Source organism: Loxodonta africana, chromosome 3, assembly GCF_030014295.1.
Source record: "Loxodonta africana isolate mLoxAfr1 chromosome 3, mLoxAfr1.hap2, whole genome shotgun sequence".
Taxonomy (NCBI): Eukaryota; Metazoa; Chordata; class Mammalia; order Proboscidea; family Elephantidae; genus Loxodonta; species Loxodonta africana.
Genome location: NC_087344.1, coordinates 108,201,214 through 108,225,927, shown reverse-complemented (window position 1 = coordinate 108,225,927; position 24,714 = coordinate 108,201,214). Strand labels below are relative to the sequence as shown.

The 24,714-nt window shown below is 41.5% G+C and overlaps 1 protein-coding gene across 6 annotated transcripts in view; it reads right to left on the bottom strand.

Annotated features, from left to right (window-relative positions):
- The window catches only part of IL12RB2 (interleukin 12 receptor subunit beta 2), a 107,345-nt gene that overhangs the window by 37,599 nt on the left and 45,032 nt on the right, over positions 1 to 24,714 (bottom strand). For 5 of the 6 annotated variants that reach the window (XM_064282112.1, XM_064282111.1, XM_064282114.1 and 2 more), the window contains exons 9-12: positions 13,898 to 14,117; positions 6,055 to 6,246; positions 817 to 915; positions 568 to 726 (exon numbers count right to left, since the gene is read on the bottom strand). In XM_064282112.1, coding sequence (XP_064138182.1) covers positions 568 to 726; positions 817 to 915; positions 6,055 to 6,246; positions 13,898 to 14,117 — 670 coding nt within the window. The remainder of the gene's footprint in view (positions 1 to 567; positions 727 to 816; positions 916 to 6,054; positions 6,247 to 13,897; positions 14,118 to 24,714) is intronic. The other variant, XM_064282113.1, reaches the window with a different exon arrangement.

Genomic DNA, 24,714 nt, shown 5'->3' with positions numbered 1-24,714 from the left:
GAGTCTAGTCCACGCTTTTCACTTCTGTGTTCTTAGCAATTTGTTCAGCATGCAACTCACATTCAGTGACTATGTCTGTGTGCGCGTAAATTTGTTGTTGTTAGCTGCTGTTGAGTTGGTCTCTGACTGTGCCATCTCTGTCATCAGTTGTGTATTGGACTATTGTGATCCATGGGCTGGTTTTTCAGAAGTAGATTACCAGGCCTTTCTTCCTCATCCACCTTAGTCTGGAAGCTCTGCTGAAGCCTGTTCAACATCACAGCAACAAGCAAGCCTCCATGAAAGATCGGTGGTAGCTGCGTATGAGGTGCATTGACCGAGAATTGAACCCAGGCCTCAACTCTACCACTGAACCAACAATGTGTTTAGATGTCTTTTATTTTTTTCACTCAATTAATTTCACAAATATTCACTTAGTGAATCGACTTGACAGCACTGGGTACCTACTAAGTGCCAGGCGCAGTGCTAGCACTTGTGTGCATATGTGCCCATGCACATGCTCGTTCCAGTGTTTTCCCTACTTTTTTTAAGCAAGAAAGCCCCACTGCATTTGGTTCTCACACATACCACAGAGCCGAGGTTGGGAATCAGAGTCCCGTTCCTTCCAGTAGATCCTGTAATGCAGGATGCAGCCCATTTGCTCCTGGGCTGGAATTCTGTTCCATGAAATTAAAATGCCTCTCTTTTCCTCTGTGATGGCATTAATATGGGGGCCATTCAAGGGTGCTGAGAAGTAGAACACAGGAGGCTTTCATCACCCTCCAAATACAAATCATTAAACCAAAGCAAAATTTGGCAAAAGGTCCCAACACTCACCTTTGCACTTAGAGCTACCGCGAATGGAGCTGCATCCTGCCTGGTCCCCTGACAGTGCATACACGTGGATTTCATAACAAACGTGGGGTTTTATGTTCTCTGCAAGAAAAGAGACTTCTTATTGTAACAGATGTGGCATCACGAGTGAGTCACTAAAGGCACCCATTTTCAGATCTGATACAGGCTTCTTGATGGCGTTTCTTGCTTTTCCTTCATTTGCAGGTGGTTCAAGTCTAGACTGAAGGTGAGGGGATGACCTAAGTTACAAACTCTCAGCATATTTTTGCCATGTTGCTGGCTTCTGGAAGTCACTGCTCCCAACACCCAAGTATGAAGAAAAAAACCCAAAAAAACCAAAATAAACCTGAGTTTGTGATATAAACAAACCAGGTCATGGTAACAGAGAAGGAGATTAGAGGTTTACAAGTTCCAACAGGGGGTTCACTATAACCACACAGACATGTGAACACAGACTACTTTTGAAACAAAACTTGCCTTCAAGAAACAAAACAAAACAAAAACCTTTGACTTCTACAAGTAAATAATTTGCTGTTTAACAGATATGCGAGGCTGGTGTTTTGCAGGCGTAGAGCCTGGGCATCTCTTACAATTCCGCAGACGCTCACTGGGGTCTGACAGTGCAGAGCCAGATTATACTGTGGGCAAGCTCTCCTCCTTCCTTCCCTCACCACATTCCAGTTAGAGCTCAGAGGCTTCACAGCCTGGCAGTTCTGGAAGATTCCTGGGGAAGGAGTCAGAAGGGATGCAACACAGCATCTGGTATATTTTGGTTCTTCTCTTTTTGATGGACTGTTCTAGCTTTCTGAGAGCCGCACTGCAATTTTCTGTTGGTCCTAAAGCTTATTGGCAAGTCACTCTTCTTGCCTGACAAAGCTCCTTATTTCCATGAATCTCAGATTTCTACTTCCTGTGAAGAAAAAATCCCTTTCATTGATACTGCCCATGACATATCTTTAAACTCCAAACTAGAATTTTAAGGAAAAAGAGAAACAATACTTATTAGGTAACTATGGTATCATGTCGGCTACTCCCAATATTGTTTAATACCCTGTCAATAGGTAGGTCTGGTCCCCTATACTGACAACTGACGAGGGTTTAACATTTTCTGGGAAGAGGAATTTTATGTCAAAGAATAATTTACTAAATTGTGCGCAATTTCAATGAAAATCCACAGTTCCTTAAATATCCCAACAAGTAGATGGCACATAAAGCTCAGATGTGCAACCAGTACTGTCGGAAGAGACCGTAATAAGATCAGAACGCACGCCACGGGTGGGTGATGATTGTGCCAGATCCAATTTGAGTTCATGGACTGAGTTAGATGGAGCCAAGGGCACAGTCAGCTCAGTCCCGTAAACTAGAGATTCCTCGTGGGCGACATCTAGGCCCAGAAGCCCAAAGGACAGCACAGAATATGGAACATTTCACTTGGGATGGGCTGGTGAGTAGCCTTATGCTCCTAGTGCCTGCTCTTCTGCCCCTAGTCATGAAAGTGGCCAACCAGCCACTGTGCCATGTTGAGGCCTGGAAGTTTCAGACGAGCTCAGGAGGCAAATGGTTTAATTGCATTCTGCCAGGTATGAGATTCAAAGCAGAGGCCTTGGTAAGTGCTGCTTCAGGGGCTATAGGCTTCCCCTTATGAAGAGCCCACTCTTAGTGAAGGAGGTAGAACATCCTCGCGCCATCTAACTTAGCCAACGTTTTTCTTTCCATAAAGGTAGCAACCTCGCACCTTGGCAGGCTTGTTGCCTGGTTCTAACTTTGTTGTCATTAGTTGCTGTGGAGTCAGCCCCTGACTCATGGTGACCCTAGGCACAACGGAATGAAATGCTGCCTGGTTAAGCTCTCCGCTGCTAACCAAATGGTTGGCAGTTCGAACCCACCCAGCGGTCTGTGCAAGAAAGACCTGGCAATCTCCTTCCATAAGGACTACAGCCAAGGAAACCCTACGGAGAAATTCTACTCTGTCACACATGGGGTCACTGTGAGTTGAAACTGACTCGATGGTACCTAACGACAACAACAATCATATAGGAAGGAGAACAGGAGCTGGTACAAGAGGGGCCCAACTGGTCTAGGCATCAAGGAAGGTGTTCTAGATACCTTAATGTTTGCATATTCACAAGAGGAGTGGCTCTGTCTGGTCAGAACAGTTTTCACCTAGACAGGACAGAACTGCCTCTGGCACTGGTCCAAACAACTTATAATCCAGGAGTTGGACTGTATTCGGGCCCTGCTCCAAGACACCCACTTCTGCCCCAGATGCTGGGAGAAGGCTGGTGAAGTTCCAATGGCAATAAATCACCTTACTGACTGGAGAGGGCCATTTAAAATTCATGATACATGTGAATAACCTGATTTTTTTTTAAGTATTTATTTCCAGAATGTGACACAAATGCAAAATCCTAGCTAACCAAGTATTTTTAAGCACGGAAACAGCTTTAATTAATTATTTTACCCATTAGTATATTAATGTTATTCAATGAACATATCTAAAGTACTTAATAACATTTTATTTTCCTAAGTGTGTTGAACATTCTTTTGTCATCTATTTTATGATATTTGAGTAGAATTATAGAATTTCTAGAAGGAAGGAATTGTAGGTACTGTATAGTTCAAACTGCCCCACCAGGCTTAGTCCTAAAACAGCCTATAGTAAGTGTTTACAATTCTGTAGTGTTTTAGAGTTCAGCAAGGGCATTTTTGATACACTGTGTTTCTGATTTGAAGAGCAGAACAGGCCTTAAGGAAAACTGGTTTGACTGCAACAACTCAAGGGACAGAGAGCACAATAGTTTGAGAGGCAATTGATTGTTCTATTAGAGACTATCAACGCGAAGAAAGTTCTTTATCAAATTGAGCTGAGATCTGCCTTCTTATAATTTCCATGCAGGGGTCTTAGTTTTACCCTCTGGACCCGCAAAGGACTCATGCTCTCTCACGTGTACCAGTCAAAGCCACCAACAGCCATCAAGCCTCCCCACTCCAACCTCATCTAGAATTCTCTTCTACAGGCTAAATGGTCTCTAGATAAAAAGTTCCAGACCTTTCAATGACTTGTTCACCTTCCCTGGATGCATACTAGGTGATCTAAGGTAGCATTCTCTTTAAGTATAGTGACTAAAACAGAGCACAAGAACTCTCAGCCATTGCTGGTGGGAATGTGAAATGGTAGAGCCAACATGGAAAACAGCTTGGCAGTTCTCCAAAAAGTTGAACATAGAACTACCATATGATCCAGCAATCCCAATCCTTGTTATATACCCAGAAGGAGTGAAGGCAGGAACGCAAACAGAAACCTGTACATCAATGTTCATTGCAGCATTTTCACTATAGCCAAAAGGTGGAAATAACCGAAATGTCCACCAACAGCAGTATGGATAAACAAAATGTGGTATATACACACGATGGAATACTACTCAGGCATAAAGAGAAATGAAGTCCTGATGCATGCCACAACATGGATGAAACTTGATAGCAAGTCAGTCGCAAAAGGACACGTTTGTATGACCTCACTGACATGAAATAAGCAAATACATAGGAACCAAAGACTACTAGTAGGTACCAAGGGTAGGAGGGAGTCCTGAGGAGGCACAAATGGTTCAGCACTAGACTGCTGGTCAAAAGATTGGCAGTTTGAACCTACCAGAGGGGCCGTGGAATACAGGCCTGGTGATCTGTTTCTGAAAGTTCATAGCATTGAATACCCTAAGGAGCAGGTCTACTCTGCATACATGGGGTTGCCATGAGTTGGAATTGACTCAATGGCAACTAATAACAACAGGGTGGAAGGGAGGGGGAAAGGGAGAATTTTTGCTTAGGGAGCACTGAGTTTATGTTAATGGTGGTGGAACGGTTTGGAAGAGGATAGGGAGAATGACTGCACAACGTCACTGAATTCTACACACAGAAATTGTTGAAGTAAGGTATGTTTTGTTATGTATATTTTCACCACAATTAAAACAAAACAGAACAAAAAACACAACCTGCTAGAAGTCTGAGCAACCCAGGCTATAAAAGGATGGGCTTATGTATTATCAATACGTGTGCTCTGTTTATTTCATTCGTGCAAGTCTTGTCTTCTTAAACAGGTTTGTGTTTATCCTGCTGGACAGGCCTAATGATTGTCATGGTCTAATGAAAATATTATGGGACTTAAGCGTTTAAAAACCTACTCAATTCTTAGCTCTGTCACATATAATAGCAACAGATAAATTTATTGAGCACTTAAAACGTGTCAGGCACTGTTCAAAGCATTCTCAGTGTATTAATTCTTTGAGTCTTTACAATAACCCAATGAGGTACGTCATGCAATTATCCCCATTTTACAGATAAAGAAACTGAGGCACAGAGAAGTTATTTGCCCTAGATCACACAACTAGTAAGTGACAGAGTCTAGGCTCAAACCCAAGTAATCCTGCTCCAGAATCAAGACTTTTAACCACTATGCAGAACTGCCTCTTGCTTAAAAATGACATTAAGTTCTGTCCAACCGTTTTAATATATTTTCAACTACTCTCTCTCACTTGAGTCTAACTATAAACACATTAGGAAACTGAGGATCAGAGGCACTAATCATTACAAAGGTAATTCTGGATTTATTATCACACATGTAAGTGACAGAATTGGGAATGAAACTTAGATCTCCTGGTGTCCTCATCTGTAAAATGGATATAATAACTTTTTTTTTTTACTGCACACGGTTATTTTGAGAATGAAAAGAGCTTCCCAATGTCAAGGTGTCCATCACACTGACCAGTTTCCACTTAGTTCTCTATGCAATTATTCATTCATTTTATTGGACACTGTGCTGTAGTTGATGTTGGGTGTCACTGAGTCAATTCTGACTCATAAGGACCTCATGTGACAGTAGAACTGCCCCCACGGGGTGTTCTAGGCTGTAATCTTTATGGGAGATCTCCAGGTCTTTCTCCCACACAGCCGCTGGGATGGTTAGCAGCTGAGCCCTCAACCGTTGCACCACCAGGGCTCCACTATGCTAGGCATGTGAATTTCCCTTAAATAGTGAATTTGTCAGACACTCAGTTGGCCTTCTGTGGCTGCACTGGTGAATTTTGAGGTGCTGTCTTGATGGACTCTAGGTCATCCTACTCCCTCTTACCATGGAGCCTCTTGTCATTGAGGCAGAGTCCAGCAGTTTCCCCAAACAAATGTGAACTCAGTAACACTCCAGAGGGAAAATGAATAATTAGGTACCTGAAATCAAAGCAGACACACTGGAGGATGGACTCCGCAGCCAGTTTAGAGGGGGTTGCGTGCCGCCCTCTGGATGGAGCTCCTGCCATTCCACCACATACTCCTGGACAGCCCTCCCAGGAGGCTCCCAAGTCACCACTATGTTGTCCACGTCCTCTGAGTGCGCAGAGACCCGGCGAGGAGCCAGCAGTCCTTTGGAGGAGGGGAAAAGGGGACAAAATTGCAGTGGCTAAAGATCTACAGAAAACTCATCCCAGTAAAGCTTTAGGAAGAAATGATTTTTTTTTTTAAAGGAGTTCAGGTTCACACATTTAAATTCAACCTGTTTCTCAGTTCAGGGCAAACTAGCATCATCCACTTGTGTAAGAACTCCGTGTAGTGTTATTTTTAAAATGATTTTCCCCTTGATCTTCCGTTCCTCTTTGCAGTCCTGCGTTTCCATAAGCACCTGCTCTAGCGAATGTAACTTACGTCCTTCAAATCCATCTTCCGTTGTTTATTTAACCGGGGGAGGGAAGGGACAGTTGCAGTGGAGGTGATTCCAACCCTGCATATGTCAGGGTACAACCATGCTCCACTGGGTTTTCAACGGCTGATTTTTCCAAAGTAGATTGCCACGCCTTTCTTCCGAGGCATTTCTGGGTGGACTCAAACCTCAAACTTTTTGGTTAGCAGCCAGTCACATTAACTACTTGTACCACCAAGGGATTCCATTGTTTATTTAGACAATATATGTATTCTTGAAAGTGAGTATTGCTTTGTGCTTGTATTTTATTTTCATGGAACGTATCGTGAGATCAATCTAATGCTTTTTCTTTTTTTTTTTTTTTTACTCAACGTTATGCTTCTGGGATATAACCCATCCTACTGTTATATCCAGCTCATTTATTCAAACTGCTGCCTAAACCCGCTCCTTGGCCAGTCTCCAAGTTTCCCCCAACTCCCTGCTAATGCCTCTTGTGTGTAATGTGAGAGTGCCTCCGGGTACACTGGCACAGAATTGCTCACTTAGAGAGTAAATGCACATTATTATTTCACTAAATAATGCCAGATTGCTCTCGAAAATAGCCCATCAGTTGACCTCCAACAGGAAAAACAAGAGAGTTTCCATTTCCCCCTTGGTATTTTCTGACTTTCTAATTTTTGCCAATCTGATACTAGTAAAGCGGTATCTAATTGAGGTTTTAATTTCATCTTCCGATTTCTTATGAGGCTAAGCTTCTTTTCACATATTACTAGGCTTTTGGTTTCCCCTTCTGTGAACTGCCTAATCATTTACATGGCTCATTTCTTCTGTTGAGTTTCCTGTCTTCTCTCTGATTTGCAAAAATGCCTTTTGTGTTCTAGAAATTAATCACCTCTCAGTTTTCAACAGTCTGATGACTTTATGATGTGTGTTGCGCGTAGTTACTTTGATTTAGGTAAACGTTATCTATGGTTTGTGCATTTTGGGTCTCGTGTATGGAATCCTTTCCCCTCCTGGGCTCACAAAGCTACTCAGTCACATTTTCTCCTATTAGCAATTAGTTTTGCTTTTCACATTTAGGTTTTTGATCCACATGCATCCGAAGGTTTTGTTAAAAGCGGTATGAGGAAGAGGTTGAACTTGATTAATTTTTCACATAGTGAGCCAATCAATTTTCCCAAAACCATTTTTAAGTAATCCCTCCATTCCCTGTGGATTTGTGATACCATCCCTATTATATACCAAGTTTCCTATACTCATGGATCTGTTTCTGGGTCTGCCTCTTCATCAGAACATACTTGCCACTTTATCAGGCTTTGTAATATCTGACTATTTGGTTGGCAAAGTCTCTTCCTCTTTTTCCTTTTCTGTTTTTCAAAGTGGTATTATTCATGAGCCTTTTTTTTTTTTTTTTACTTTTCCACGTAACTTTTAGAATCAGTTTGTCAGAGTCCCCAAATATTCCAGCTGATATTTTTATTGAAATTAAATTTATAGTTTAATTGAGGGGAGAAATTCATATTGTCACAATGTTAAATTGCCCCATTAAAAATGCTGGGTTTTTGTTTGTTTCAATTATTCAAATCTCCTTTTATATCCCTTTATTGGAGTTTTTAAAACTTCCTCAAACTTTTTATGCACTCTTTGTTAGGTTAATTCCTTAATTCCTAGATACGTTATCCTTTTAGTTTGCTATCTAAGTGGCATCTTATTTTCTACTCCTTTCTTTCTTTTTTTTTTTTTACTATCTAAGTGGCATCTTATTTTCTACTCCTTTCTTTCTTTTTTTTTTTTTTTTACTGTATGTTGATCTTATTTCTGGTAAACATGCTAAAAAAAAAAAAAACCTGCTAGCTCTAATAATTTGTCTCTTAACTAGCCTTCTTGAATTTTCTATGAAACCAATCATATTAGCTGCAAATTTAACATATTTCCTTCTTCCAATGAACACCCTGGTGGCATAGTGGTCAAGAGCTATGGCTACTAACCAAAACGTCGGCAGTTCGAATCCACCAGGCGCTCCTTGGAAACTCTATGGGGCAGTTCTACTCTGTCCTATAGGGTTGCTATGAGTTGGAATTGACTCAACAGCAATGGGTTTGGTTTTCTTCCTCCAATCTTTTAATTAAACTTCTTCCTTTTCCGTTTTTATCTTATTTCTAATTTTAAAGGAAATGTGCCTATGTCTCTTTATTAATATGAGGTTTGTTGCATGTTTTTGATAGAAAGTCTTCAAAAAGTATTAAGCTCTCTTTTATTCCTAGTTTTCAAAGAGTTTTAGTTTTTATAAAATGGTGTTAAATTTTGCTAAATTCTCTTTCTGCATCTGTTAAGAAGGTAGCCTTTCTTTTTCTCTTTTAGTATTAATGCGATAAATTACACAGACACAAATAGGGATCAACCCTATTTGATCAGTCTGCACTAATTTTTTTTTAACATGTTAATATTTTTTATTTTGTTTCCATTTTTTTAAATTTAAATGAAGTAGAATATTACCAATAAAGTTAAAGTCCTTTTTCTTCCCATGGGTGATATTACTTATTTTCTGTGCCAATCTGGTATTTAGCTGAAAGGTGATCTCCGGGAGTAGTTGCAGTTCAAAGTTTAAGGGTTATTTCAGGGTGATAGTCTCAGGGGTTTCTCTAGTCTCAACCGGTCCAGTATGTCTGGACTTTTTAAGAATTTGAATTTTGTTTTACATTTTTTTCCTATTCTATCAGGGTCCATCTATTGTGTCCCCTGATCAGAATAGTGGTAGTGGTAGCTAAGCACCATCTAGGTCTTCTGGTCTCAGGGGAGATGAGGCTGTGATTCAAGGTATAGAGTGTTAGTCCTGAAGACTAGTTTCTTCTTTGAGTCTTTTATTTCCTTCTTTCTCTTTTGCTCCAGTTGAGTAGAGGCCAATAGTTGTATTCTGCATTAATTTTTAATATGTATATTGGATTCAAGTTGCTAATATTTTATTTAGGTTGTGTATCAATGTTCACAATGATAGTAACCCACAATTTTTCTGTACTGTCCTTATGTGTTTTTAATAACAAAGTTAAATTAGTCCCATAAAGTAGGTTGGGAAGCTTTCCTTATTTTCTATTTTCTGTGACAACTTGAATAGCAGAGATTATCTATACTTTTAGAGTTTAGTTGTAAAACAGTCTGGGCCTGGAGCTTTTTTAGTGAGGGCATGTTGCGTATGAAGAAGTTTTTGATTCTTATTTCAACTTCTTTAATGGTTATTCTTTTAATCAATTAAAAAATTAATCTTGTGCTAATTTTGACATTTTATATTTTTCCCAAATTTTATTCATCTAAGTTTTAAAGTTTATTGGGGAAAAATATTCTTTCCCCTGGTTTTTTTTTTTTGTTGTTCTGTTTATTTGCATCATCTCTCTCTTTTTTACCCCATTGGTCTTATCAGAAGTTTGTCTATCTTATCAGGCTTTTCAACAAAACAGTTTTAGATTTTACCAACCACCTCTCTTGGGTTTTAAAAATTTATTATTATTGTCCATTTTATTGATTTCTGTCCTTGCCTTTATTATTTCCTTACTTCTCACTTCTCTGAGTTCATTACCTTTATTTCCCTTATTTTTAAATGACAGTTTAGCTGGACAAAAAATTCCAGATTCAAAGTTCTTTACTGTCTTCAATTTGAAAATATTACTTTGCCATATTTTTATATGCTTTGCTATTGTTGAGATACCTCATGTCCTTTCGGTTCCTTTGTAGGTAATTTGTTTTTTCTCCATGAATGCTTTTAGAATTTTCCCCCTTGACTTTGAGGTCCTTATATTTCACTATAAAACGAGAAAAAAAAAATTCTTATGTCCAGTTTACTACTCTCTGAGGCCTCGCGATCTGAGGTGAATTCTGCAATGTTTCTGATCATTAGTCTTCAAATATTTCCTCACTCCCATTTATTTCTTTCTCTTACTGGAACTCCTTTGAGATGGTTATCATCACTTCTATTTCTGTTCTTTCAGTATTTTAATTTTTTTTTCATTTTTCAATTTCTTTCATCTTTTTTGATGCCTTCTGGAAGAGTGTGTCCACCAATCTTGCACTCACTAATTCAATCTTCAGATGAGTCTTTTCTGCTACTTAATCCATTGACTGAATTCTTTATTTCAATAATATACTTTTAGTACTGAATCTCTCTATCTGCGGCTTCCTCACCTCCATCTGTCTCTGATTTATGTTTCTAGTTTTTTTTTTTTAATCTTTATAAGGACATTTATTATGTTTATTCTAAACTCTTGTTTTTTCTGTTGCATTAGTTCTGTTTCCTATGGTACAGATTGTTCTGTTTGTTGCCTTTCTTTTTCAGTACTTGCGTTCCTCAGATTTCACCTAATTTTCTCCGTTGGGATCATGTTTTGTTTTTTTGGGTTGATCAGCAACCTTGGCCTTTATTTTTTTCATGGAGGGAGGAGTGAAGGCTTAGCTGTACTCAGGCTACTCTGGGTAAGCTTAAGGCAGGGAAGAAGAGCTTTTCAGAGAGGAGAGCTCCAGCACGTAGAGCCTCTCTCAGTCCCCAGGTTCCCTGTAGGCATACCTAGCACCCCTAGAACCTATCAGTGTTTCCACTGCACACACTATTCATGGGGGGAGAAGGCTGCTATTCTCTTTTGTAATTGCCAGGCTCATGGGGTGGGTGGCAAGAGGAAATGCCAGCCAGCTCACAGGCACTCTGTTCTCAGCTCCCCTCCCCAGTTGAATTCCAGGGCTTCCTTGAAGCTTCTCTGCTCTGCTGTGCTGCTTCCAGCTGCAGCAACTGCAGTCACTTCCCTGTCCCCGGGGGTAGAGGTGGCTGCGCAATGATCAGCCCAGGACAATGTGGGCAAGAAAAAAAAAAAAGAAGGAGTATAACTAGAAAGTGTTCCCACTGCTCTCCCTGTTTCATGACCTGTCCCTGTTCAATCCAGCTTCTGGCAGCTAACAACATTCCCCATTACACAGGAGTTTGGCCATCCACCTCCCTATCTCTCCTGCGGCATTTTCAGGGCTTTGGTGGTGAGAGCCTACAGCCGGTGTATTGGCCACCCCGTTAGGATCTGGAATTCCCTAGTGGTGGTTTTTTTTCCTTCATTCGCTTTGGTATTTGCTGTCCTGACTATGCCATGGGATTGTCTGGGGGAATCAAATTTATCCACTCAGCAAATATTTTTTGAGCACCTAAGATTTGGAAGACCCTATGCTAGGTGATGAGGAGCCCTGGTGGCATAGTGGTTAAGAGCTCAGCTGTTAACCACAAGGTCTGCAGTTGAAATTCACCAGCTGCTCCCTGGAAACCCTATGGTCCTATAGGGTCGCTATGAGTTGAAACCGACACCTAACAACAACAACATGCCAGGTGGTTGGCTAATATTGCCAAAGAGCTTGTCTAACCACTGCTTTTGCTTTCTCTGGAATTACCTAAGCAAATCCACTTTGCATTGTCCACAGCCTCAGCCTCTGAGTCACCATACTTGCTAGGAACAGCCTGAAATTTCCTCTCCCCAACGATGTTTGTCAGGGCATGTTTTTCTCCTTCGAAACTTTGCATACAAATCACGTTCTTCCTGTTGCCTTTCCAAATTACTCCTGTAGCCTTAATCATTCAACTTTCCATTTCTATTTTCACTGAGAGCTTCTGCATAGAGTTAAGCAGTTCACAGGACATTTGAAAAAGTGTCCACCTAAGCAACAGGTGGCCTGTTTTTCAGTCTGGCTCTGCCACTGACTGGATGTATGATCTTGGCTAAGTTGCTTCACCTCTTGGTGCCTCAGACTCTGACATCTGGTCGGGCCTCTGTCTATGATTGGGCTGGCTTCTGACTCTTCCCACGCTTCAAAAGTTCTTGAGCACAGGGACTGGGTCTTTGAAATATTAATATACAATGCCAGGGCAGCTGCCTTTTACAATAAACGTGTCCCTAGTTTCTCAAAATCAACATAATTCTGCCTGTGAGGGCATTATTTTTCCCTTCCTAGAAGGAAAATGTATATGTGACTAGTGTAAGCATATATTAAAAGAAAGGGAAACACAAAATCACGGGACTATTTTCCTACAAATATGCGAGGCAAGTGCCCTCAAGGACAGAGCCACAACTTGCCAATTTGTCCTCCAGATCACCCTGAGAAGCACATCTACTTGTATTGGATGGTTCAAATGTGGTCTTGTTGTTGTTGTTTGTTGTTAGGTGCCTGAAGAAAAAATTTTTTAAATATACAAAAAGCAAAAAGGAGGAAAAATCACCTATAATCCCATAATACACAGATAGCCTCTGTTAAGATTTCCATGTATATTCTAGTAGACATTTTTTTTAAGTATGCAAAAATATGTTCTCATGTAAATGTTGATGTCAGACTCATAGCGACCCTCTGTACAACAAAACGAAACTTTGGCCACCTCTGTGCTATTCTCACAATTGTTCCTATGCTTGGGCCCACTGTTGCAACTACTGTCTCAATCCATCTCGTGGAAGGTCTTTCTCTTTTTCGCTGACCTTCTACTCTACCAAGCATGATGTCCTTCTCCAAGGACTGGTCCCTCCTGATTACATGTCCAACGTTTGTGAACCGAAGTCTTGCCATGTAAATATATAATTTAAATGGCATCGTCCCATATATACTTTGGAAAGCCTACTTTTTTACTTAGGGTACTATATGCATCTTTCCATACCAGTAAAAACATAGCTGTAACTAACATCACTTTAATCTAAGTTATGGCATGGAATTAAGGCAGGTGAGGACCATGATGTATTTAACCAGACTCAGAAATTGGTGGCACCATATACTTCTGGGGAAACCCTCATGGCATTGTGGTTAAGAGCCACAGCTGCTAATCAAAAGATCAGCAGTTCAAATCCACCAGGTGCTCCTTGGAAACCCTATAAGGCAGTTCTGCTCTGTCCTATAGGGGTGCTAATAAGTCGGAATTGGCTTGACAGCAACGGGTTTGGTTTTGGGGTATTGGTTTTAAAATATTTTGACTATAAGTGTAAAATGCTTTTTTCTAGAACTTGATAACACATATTACTCTTGCTTATGTCAACATTAGTCAGATGCCAAAGGTCCAATTTAATATAACTACTATTTCCTTAACTGACATTTATTAAGCACCTGCTATGTACAAGTCTTTGTATTTAATCTCACAATGACCTGCAAGACAGGAAATGTAATTTCTATTTTAGATAGGAGAAAACTGAAGCCCAAGAGTGTGAATTCACTTGCCCAAGGCCACTCACAGACTGAGTGGAAAGACAGCCTTGAAAGCTGTTGACTCCAAAGCGTTACCTCCTATGCTACTCATGCCAGGACCTGGGCTGGGCCAGCTGGAGACAAGAGATGAATAAGACAGTTTCCCACGGGCAACATTAAAGAGAAGTTGCTGCTTACCTGCCCCGCACAAGTCCGTTATGTTAATACGAGTGGGCAGGGAACTGCCTTTTGAGTTGGCTGCGGACACAGTCACAGCCCAGCTCCCAGCTCTGGGAACGACCCATGTCCAGGAGGTGTGTTCCGTGATGTTCTGTAGTGTGGCCTTCCCTCCTGCCATCTCCTGCAAGGTCACCTGATAGTGGAGGATTTTTCCTCTTGCCTCTGATACACTCAGGTTCTGCAACAAAACACATTCACTTGTTATTTACTCTCAGACAAGACTGCCAGATACTCTGTGCCTAGAGCTCATGGCCCACTGCAGCAGAGGGCTACACCGAGTGACCTTTCTGTTTACATCTTTTCCTATCTTCCACCACACACTTTTATGCACCCCCTCATTTAGAAACAGAACCAGTTAACATTCTCTAAACATAATTCTTAAAAGCACATTGACTTCCCTCTCTTGGTTCAAAATGAAATTTACTAAAAGTAGCCAGTTTGATCATATCCGACGAACAAGCATGGAGTCTGAACTCAGAAGATCTGAGTCTGAGTTTCAGCTCCACCAATCACCAGCTGCTTGATCCAGGGAAAGGTGCTCAGCCTCTCTGAGTGTCTGTTTCTAAATTTGCGAAACACACATACACACAGTAGAGCTTTTTAAATACAGAAAGTGTAGTGCTGCTTAAGAAATCAAAAATAAGATTTTCAAGGGCTAAACTAGTAAAATCCACACATGGTGAACTGGATTACTAGCCATCTGTACTAGGAAACTCAGACACTGTTTAAAAATGAGTGACTAAAGAGTTTTAAAGCTACAAAAATTCCAACTGAGATTATTTGAGAGCAATCCCACCAAGTAGGCTAAAAATTAATTATTTGTATTGTAACCCAGTTTGGACAAGGACCATGGGAAAGAGAAGTATAGAAAATGGAGAATTTTGGGCACAGAAAATTGCTGAGACCAGCATTGGCAGTGCCCATTCATGCCTCGAGCAGGGAGAGGAAAGCCTGGCTAACCAGACTTCGATGTTACTGTTTTCTTGGCAAGCTTCTCTCTTCCATGAGAAGGGGGCCTTCAGCTGTCTTTGCTGAGAGACACAGCTTATGACCAGCAAATGGCCCTTGCTCTGCTTCCCTGCTTATCAAAGAGTCTTTTAATAATTTGGTTTCCTGTGTAGTTTATCTGTGAGAAGAGGCTGGCTAATATGAACATCTGGTCCATTTAAGGTTTGTATTTTTTACTTTAAGCGAGTAAATTGGCCATCTGATTATAATTTGGCTGCTGAAACAATCAGCATACTGGGAGGGACTGTTTCGATCTGCTGACTCAAGCTTTCTGGTTGGCCCAACAGCTGCATTGCTCATGTAAATTAATCCACGAGCATCCAGCTTTTTCTATTTCAGTCGCCGGGAGCTCAATTAAGGCGGGTCCTGTCCTGGATGCCCTTCTGGACCTACAAGGCCCAAGACTGGATCTTAAACCACCATCACCGCACGGAGGTGAGTGCCAAGTGTCCTCCCTAGGAGATACCCCTGTGCACTGGCAAAAGCCAACAGTATGAGTGTTTCAGATCTACTTCACAGCTGATCTCATACAGTGGTTGTGTGGATTAAAATATGCAAGCGCTTTTTAAACTGTAATGTTCTAAACTGTTACTAATAAACAACATGGAATAGATTAAATTAAAGCAAAAGCTGATTGGGGAAGGTCATTCCCTCAGCTATCTCTTACCCCATTCTCTGTAGCTCTATTCTGTAGGTTCAGGGGTAGGGCTGTTTGCTTCCCCCAGACCCGTGCATCCCAACCCTAAGATGGTCCTCGACAGTCAAGTGAGCTCTCACATGCCAGGGACCAACTGGGTTTCAGTCTTACCTGGACAATTAAGGAAAGAGAGCCTTGCAATTCATCCTTTATCATTTCCTTCTCACTGTTTTTCATAGACAACCAAGAAATCTCATTCAAACTGATGATAAACTGCTAAAAGAGGGAAAATGTCAAGTTGTCCTGGATGCCATGAATTTAAATAGTGACTGCTGTGGAAATGTGGCTGAGTCACACCCATGTAGTAACAGAGGTGTGCATCTGAAAGAGAAGTGAAGGTTCCCAGAGAGTAGTGAAGGCTCAGACCCACAGCGTTGTATTTTCACCTCCATATTCCATGTCTCGGGGTTGAAAATATCAATGAAAAGGTGGGGGGGAGGCGAGATGGATGTAGTTATGCAAATAAATAGCTTGTGTGATATGCTTGTGAAAGCACAAGTTTTGGGATAAAGGTTATTGTCTTTCAGGTAAATGCTCTCCTTAACCAAATTGGAAAACAAGCCTAACTTGTCCAACAGGGGCCATCAAATGAGAAACAGGTATTTAGTCAGCTGGGCAACAGTATAATTAGTTTGACCCTGATGGAATGGAATAGCATCAGAGAACCATAGACCAGGAAGGAATTCTAGAGATTAACAATTAATTCAACATTTCATTTTATAAATGGGAAAACAAAGGCCCAGGAAAGTGAAGTTACCTACTCAAGGTATAAATGGAGGACCAGGGAGTGGAATACAGGGCTCCTGACTTTTAGACTTCTGTTATGATCTTTGTTATTGTTAGCTGCTATCAAATTGGCCCCTGGCTCAAGAAGATCCCGTGCAAAATGGAACAGAACGCTACTCCATCCTGCACAATCCTCATTATCAGTTGCAGTTTGGAGCATTGTGTCCATTCGCTGTAGATTGCCAGGCCTTTCTTCCTAGTCTGTCTTAGTCTGGAAGCTCCACTGAAACCTGTTCAACATCGCAGTACTGCTCCTTACAATGGCAAGCCTGAGACAATGTACTGGTAAGTATGGGCTCCATGTTTCATAGTTGGAATCCCAATCACCCTTCTTGCAGAAAGTTGCAAAGCAGCTTCTCTAACTGTGACGTTGTGGTACATTCTAATGTGGAGTGTCAACACCTGACATGCGCTAAGCAATTTGGGGAGGATGGGGACACAGAATTCTTTTCTTCCAGAGCTGGTAGGCCCTGAGTCACAAGGAGATAACTCTGTAAATCCGGAAGAACTACAGACCTGAGGTGCTAGCTGACTCTTCCCAGATAAGCTTATTTTTCCTCTAGCGTTTATTTGTTATTTGGATGGGCGATAAGAGAGAAAGTAATATTTTTTGAGCACATACCAGGGGTCAGTTATCACATTTAGCCCTCATAACTACCCATTCTGAGGAGGGTACTGAAGCTTGGAGAAATTAAGGAACTGTCTCAAGTAGGCCCTTAAGAAAGTAATGTGAGGTTTTTCAGTGCGCCCCCTGGTGGATGTGAGGAGGAACGAGATACCCAGGATGTGCTGTCTGGCACCCCTGGGAGTGTCTCTAAAGACAGGGTACCTGTTATATTTCCCCAGGCGGTGCTCAAGAGGCTCTCAGGCCCACATTCCTGGCCTCCCATTGGTAAGAGTATGCTAAATGCTGTCCTTTCTCCTTCGGTTTTATTTCTGCTTTTCTCTGTGGAAAACAATCTCAACTTTAGTATAGGAAGCCTTTCTGACTTATATTTGTCCAAGAAGAAAAGAGCAAAGAGCAAACAGCTCCCTAAATAGGCCTATTATAAGAGTCCTGCTGCCTGAAAAGGCTTTCAGCATCCAAAATAACTTGGTGAATGTAATCCAGGAAAGGACGAAATCTGGCACCCACATTTCAGAATGCAGTACATTTTTTTAAATTAAAAATAACATGACGGAGGAGGAATGTTTCTATGAATTGATAAATCATTTCTTCTGAGGACTTACCAAAAAAAAAAAAAAAATTAAAAAACCGCTGTTATTTCTCAAAAAGTAATGTTTAACTTCTACACTTCCTCTGACGCAAATAAAAACAAACTGTTAGAGTTCAGCCTATATAACGAAGAGTATTCACAATCAAGTCCATTGAGAAAGCTGGGGGAATCCGAACATTTACTAGTCACAGCTTTGACTGTGAGGGCTTTTGTTGTTTGTTTTAGTTTTGGAAAGCCGTTGACTTGAGTTCTTATCAGGGCAAATCCTTTGCTTTCCTGCTCTACCACATAGCAGCTATGTGACCTTGGGCAAGTTATTTTATTTTCTGAGCCTCAATTGCCTTATCTGTAAAATAAGGATAATCTGTAAAACAAGAATTCCATGCACTGCATAGGTTCATTGGAGGATTCAACAAGCTAAGGGATGTAAACCGTCTCAAAGTGCTTGGCATGTAACAGATGTTAAGAGATCTGGTGAGTTCCCTTCTCTTAGTTACTCTGAGTAATATAGAAATTGTCATGATTGGTGTGCTTTTCTTATCATATCCATAGGACCTTTGTATCTATCTATGGAGAGCCATGCCATCTTGACCCTTGGCTTATACTACAGCTCTATATACAAGTTTCAGCAATGTCATACAATTGATTCTAAAATGCATATATAATTTGTGGGTTGAAGGCTGGGTACCTTGATTTTGAGGCATTGGTGGTTTAGTAAGGGACCCCAGTGATGCAGTGGTTAAGTTCTCAGCTGATAAGCTAGAGGTCTGCCGTTGGAACTCATCAGCTGCTCCATGGGAGAAAGATGTGGCAGTCTGCTTCCATAAAGATTACAGCCATGAAAACCCTACAGGGCAGTTTTACCCTGTCTGTAGTGTCGTTACGATTAGAATCTATTCAACAGCAACAGGTTTGGTGGTTCAGTGGTAGAACTTTTGCCTTCCATGCAGAAGACCAGGTTCTATTTCTGGCCAATGCACCTCACGTGAAGCCACCACCTTCATATCAGTGGAGGCTTGAGGGTTGCTATGATGTTAAACAGGTTTCAGCAGAGCTCCCAGACTAAGACAGACTAGGAAGAAAGGCCTGGCAATCTATTTCTGAAAACCTTATGATTCACAATGGTCCTATTTGTAACTGATCATGGGGACGCATAAGGACTGGGCAGCCATTTTGTTCAGTTGTGCATGGAACCACCATGAGTCAAGGGACAACTCGATGGCAGCTAATAACAACCACCACCATGATTTCAGAGCTTGTGACTACCTTTAGCAACCCCAGTCTAAAGTAAGGGGGTGACTCAAAGGACAGTTCTCACCTGGAAATTTTAAAAATCACTGTATTGAAATTTTCCGCTTATGAATCTATCTTTCTGCTGGCCCGTTGGTTCATCTTTGCATCTTCAGTGCCATGCACAATTATTTAACATACACTTTTCATGAATATCTCATTAATCTTCACAGCAATCTCATGCAGTATGTGTTATTATTATCTTCCCTTTACTTATGGGTAAGTAAGGCACAGAAAGGTCAAGTGCCTTACTCATGAACACACAGCCAGGAAATGGTAAATCTGGAATCTGAATCCAGGTAGCACAACTTTCTCTGGATGATGAACTTTTAACCTGTGTACCATACTGGCACTTCGTAGACACTCCCAGGTGTTTTGGTACACTCGACTAGTTTAGGAGCCCTGGTGGCACCTTAGTTAAGAGCTTGGTTGCTAACCAAAAGGTTGGCAGTTCAAATCCACCAGCTGCTCCTGGAAACCCCTGGGGCAGTTCTACTCTGTTTTACAGGGTCGCTATGAGTCAGAATCCACTTGGTGGCTACTGGTTTTGGACTGATTTAATTAATAGTCATGCCTCATGATATGTTACTCTGGCATAAAAATTTCTAACTTGTTTTGCAGCTAGAAAAAATAGCAAAATAATAAAAACTCATGAGAACAAAAATTTTACTCCTTTTCTGTTGCTGCTATTTATCTGTTAATTCTCTGCTACCTACACTCTTTGTCACTGGCCACGCTCTGGGTTAACCAGTTGAAAATCCCCTACATTTCAGCTGACATACATGTGTGACTAGCAAGCAAGGAAGGATGGTTCATTCTTTCTTAAAATATCTTCAGAAATTCTGTGCCAGCCAGTGATGGGGTAAGAGTTGGGAAAGAGCAGGAGATAGAGGTGAATATTGCAACAAAACAATAGAAACTTTCCCATCTATTGCTGTTGTATTAAAATACTGATTCTGAGGTGGTGGTGGTGTTGTTAGGTGCTGTCAAGTTGGTTCTGACTCACAGCGACCCTATGTACAACAGAATGAAACACTGTCCAGTCCTGCAGTATCCTCACAGCCGTTGCTATATTTGAGCCCATTTTTGCAGCCACTGTGTCAATCCATCTTGTTGAGGGTCCTCCTCTTTTTCACTGACCCTCAACTTTACCAAGCATGATGTCCTTCTTCATGGACTAGTCCCTCCTGATAACATGTCCTAGGTATATGATATGAAGCTGCCATCCTCACACCCAAGAAGCATTCTGGCTGTACTTCTTCCAAGACAGATTTGTTCGTTCTTTTGGCAGTCCACAGTATATTCAATATTCTTTGCTAACACCATAATTCAAAGGCATCAATTCTTCTTCAGACTTCCTTACTCCTTGTCCAGCTTTTGCATGCATATAAAGCAATTGAAAATACCAGGGCTTGAGTCCTCAAGGTGACATCTTTGCTTTTTAACACTTTAAAGAGGTCTTTTGCAGCAGATTTGCCCAGTGCAATGCGTCTTTTGATTTCTTGACTGCTGCTTCCATGGTCGTTGATTGTGGATCCAAGTAAAATTAAATCCTTGACAACTTCAGGATTGTCTCCAAATTGGATACCTCCTGTAATAATATAAGGGCCTCAGTTTCCTAGCAGCCAGTCTTCCCTGGGAATTTACTTTGTCCCACATCAATATAAAACAGGTTACGAAGAATCTAGTTTTACCGAACCTCTTTCATACGAGAAGGGCAAAGAATTTATCCCTTCAACAGCAACATGTGATATAGTTTGAAATATTCCCCGTATGAAAAAGAGAAACGCAGGGCAAAAAAGCGAGGGTGCTGAATGAGCTGCTCCCAATCGCACCAGCTCTCTGTGGCTGTGCTGGGTCTCCTCTGGGGGAAGCTTGGTGGAAGGGCTTGTTATTTTTTCTTTTTCCTTTTGTGGTTTGAGGGTAGCTATTTATCAAAGTGAGTTATCTCATTCAACAAATGAATAAATCAGTAAAACAGCTGCCATTGAGCCAATTTTGATTCGTGGTGACCCCAGATGTGTCGGCGTAGAACTGTGCTCCATGGGGTTTTCAGTGGCTGATTTTCCAGAAGTAGCTTTCCAGGCCTTTCTTTTGAGATGCCTCTGGGTGGATTTGAGCCACCAACCTTTCCGTTAGCAGCTGATCATCTTAATCGTTTGCACCACCCAGAGACTCCAATAAATTAATAAAAAGCACCACATCTTTTATTCCTTGTTTTGGAACCAAGAGTTTTCTTAATTTTCTTCTTTACTGCTTGTCTAGGCGCTCAAGCAGTGTGGTCCAAGTGGGAGCCACTTTCTGGAAGAGGCTACTGAGCCCTTAAAATGCAGCCAGCCCGAACTGAGGTGTGCTCTGAGTGTAAAACATGCTATGGTTTTTCTTAGTAGGAAAAAAAGAATGTGAAATATCTCACTAATAATTTTAAAATATTGATTACATACTGAAATGGTAATATTCCGGATATATTAGGTTCAATAAAATACATGATTAAAATTAATTCCACCTGTTTTTTTTACTTCTTTAAACGTGGCTACAAGAAAATTTCAGATTAGGCACGTGGTTCCCATTTGTGGCTTGCGTTATATTTCTGTGTGACAGCGAGGGCCTCTTGCTACACACTTTCCCCACCTCTGTCCTGGCTAACCCGTTCTTCTAAGGTCAGTCCAGTATCATCTACCCAGAGGTCCCTCTCAGACTCATCTCTCATGCCCCCTTCTGCTGGGCGATCCTGACCTTCATTCCCATGGAACTGTGAACTCATCCTCAGTGCCCTAAGCACTCTTACCATTCCGCTCCTCTTCCCGTCCTCCTGCTGGACTGTGAGCTCACCAATAAGAAGGTAGGATTTGTCTTGTTCACATCCATGTCCCTGGCATATAGCACAGTGTCCCACACTAACCAAACCCATTGCCATTGAGTCCCCTCTGACTCATAATGACCCTATTAGAACAGAGTAGAGCTGCCCCATGGGGTTTCCTAGAAGATTTGAACTGCTGACCTTTTGGTTAGCAGCCAAGTTTCCTGGCAGATTTGAACTGCTGACCTTTTGGTTAGCAGCCAAGTTCTTAATCACTGGGCCACCAGGGCGCCACCTAGCACTAAAAAAAAAAAAAAAAAAAAAATGCACTAAAGAGGTGCTTAAATGTATTTGCTTGAAGGAATGAATGAATAAATAAACAAATGAGTGAATTCCACTTGATCTGTACATACGTCATTTCTCCTCCAGACCCATGGCCTCCCCTACAATTTCAGGAAGTTTGTGATTTGCCATGATCAGACCAGCGAGAGGACTCTGAAGGAGCCAACAGAGGAAACTGGAAAGTTTAGTGGGAGGTTGACCAGTTGTCTTATCTTTTTCACACATTATCCATGTATTCGGGGTGATTTTCCTCATAAAAAGTACACACTGTATCAACTAGAAGAAAAGAATCCTGGATTGAATTGCTTAATCAAGGCAAGGGAAACAACATAGAGTTTGGCACTGAAAGAGATAACAGAGGGAATTTGGAGAAGAGGATTGTTAAAAGACCCCAACTGTGAAGGGTCTAACATAACAGGCTGTTTGTCATAAAGTAGCACGTTCTAGTTGGGGAAGAGTTGCTTTGTGTTATTATATTTACTGTTTTAACAGCACCTGGGTGTTTTCGTTTTGTTTCATAGATTAATTGTATGTTTTGGCTTCAACAAATAATTTTTTTTCTCTTAAAAATAGCTATGATAAAAAATAGTACAGGATATCTTTGAGGAAATAGATTTTAGAGGAGGAACCAAGGTATGGGAAAATGAGTAACTATACAGGAACCATGGCAACAAAGCTAAGGGCTCCTTCACTTTCAACACACACACGCTCACACATAAACATACATACACACACACCTTCCACAGACACCCACTTATACATTCACTCACACCCCTCAAGCTCGCTCACATACATACACACCTCTCAAGCACATATATGCATTGACTCATACACATACACACTCACACATACATATACTCGCACGCACACAATTCACACCCACACACATATTCACACATACACCTTACATACACACATACACACCTCTCAAGCACGTATACTCATTGACTCATACACATACACACTCACACTCACACATACATACATATACCCACATGCATACAATCCACACCCACATACATACTCACACATACACCTCACCCACACATACTCACATAATACACACCCCACATTCATATACACATACCTCTCACACACACATACATACATATGCACCCCACACTCACACACCCCTCACACTCTCACCCATACACAACTCTCACATGCATTATGCACATACATACACACCTACACACTCACACACATATACAACTCTCACACATATATACACACATACACAGCTCTCACACACACACTTATACATGCACACATACATACATGCACTTGCACCTACACAATTCACACCCATACTTGTACCCCTCACACTCGCTCACACACAGATACAACTCTCACATGGGCATCGCTCACAGACACACACACTCAGACCTATCACATCACATACACACCACACACACACAGAAGCCGTACCCACCCATTCATCACCAAGTTCTCCTCTATTGTAAACATCCTATAAAAGTGAAAGGACACCTCAGCTGCAAGAGAGGTGTGCTCTCACTTTGTTCTCACTAACCGGGCTGTACTCGGGGCTTCCTTTGGTACCAAGACCTGAAATTTCCCTCTCTGCAGTGACTGGGTGTCCCTCTCACCTGGTTTCCCCTTACTGCTCAAAAGAAAAAAAAAAAAATCAACGTAAAACCACCACACACACGTCTTTGCTTCCTTTCCCCAGCAAGATGTCATTTGGGCTCTACCGCAAGCACCTGATCTATTCATCTCGTCTGACATTTTGATGAGTTCCTTGTGCCACTGCACCATCCCCTCGAGTCCCCCAAAAAGGCTGGCGAGTGACATCAGGAATCTCCAATTTCAGGAGTGGGACAGGCAAGGTTCAAAACACAGACAGCAGCGATTTCAGCCCTGGAAAGGCCCCATGAGCTAACACCATGTTACCTGAAATTCCCTTATTGGAAACCACTTTACATCTCTAGACCTCGGTTTTCACGGCTGTAAAATGTGAGGTGGACCTGGATGCCAGTTAACAACCCTCTCAGTCTGGCCATCTGTGATTCTGTGACACAAAGCAGGACTGCTCATCTCGGTACTCTGGCCAGTGTTTTTATTCCTACCCCGCCCCCCTGCACCCCCCAGTGAGCAACCTGTTTGGGGCTACTGAAAACGCCCAGATTTGACAGAACAAGACTTAATCTTGTAATGGCCCTGCAAAGCGTGGGACCTGGCCTTTTCTTAAGAAGCCTGGTTGGCTGGAGAACCACTGAAGGTTTTGAAGTTGCCCTGTCATGACTACCATCTGGCATCAAGTTGTAGAAGCTTCTGGCATTTATGTTTTTGGTCTTATATGCACCAAATATATATATATATCTATATATGCATATATGGAAACCCTGGTGGCATAGTGTTTAAGTGCTACAGCTCCTAACCAAAAGATCAGCAGTTCGACTCTACCAGGCGCTCCTTGGGAACTATGGGGCAGTTCTACTCAGTCCAATAGGGTCATTATGAGTCGGAATCAACTCGATGGCAATGGGTTTGGTTTTTGGTTTAATATATATATGGACATGCATGTGTATATATATGTGTGTGTGTATATATACGTGTGTGTGTGTGTGTATAGCCCAAAACATCCCACAATTCTGGCTCCATAAAAGGAAAGATT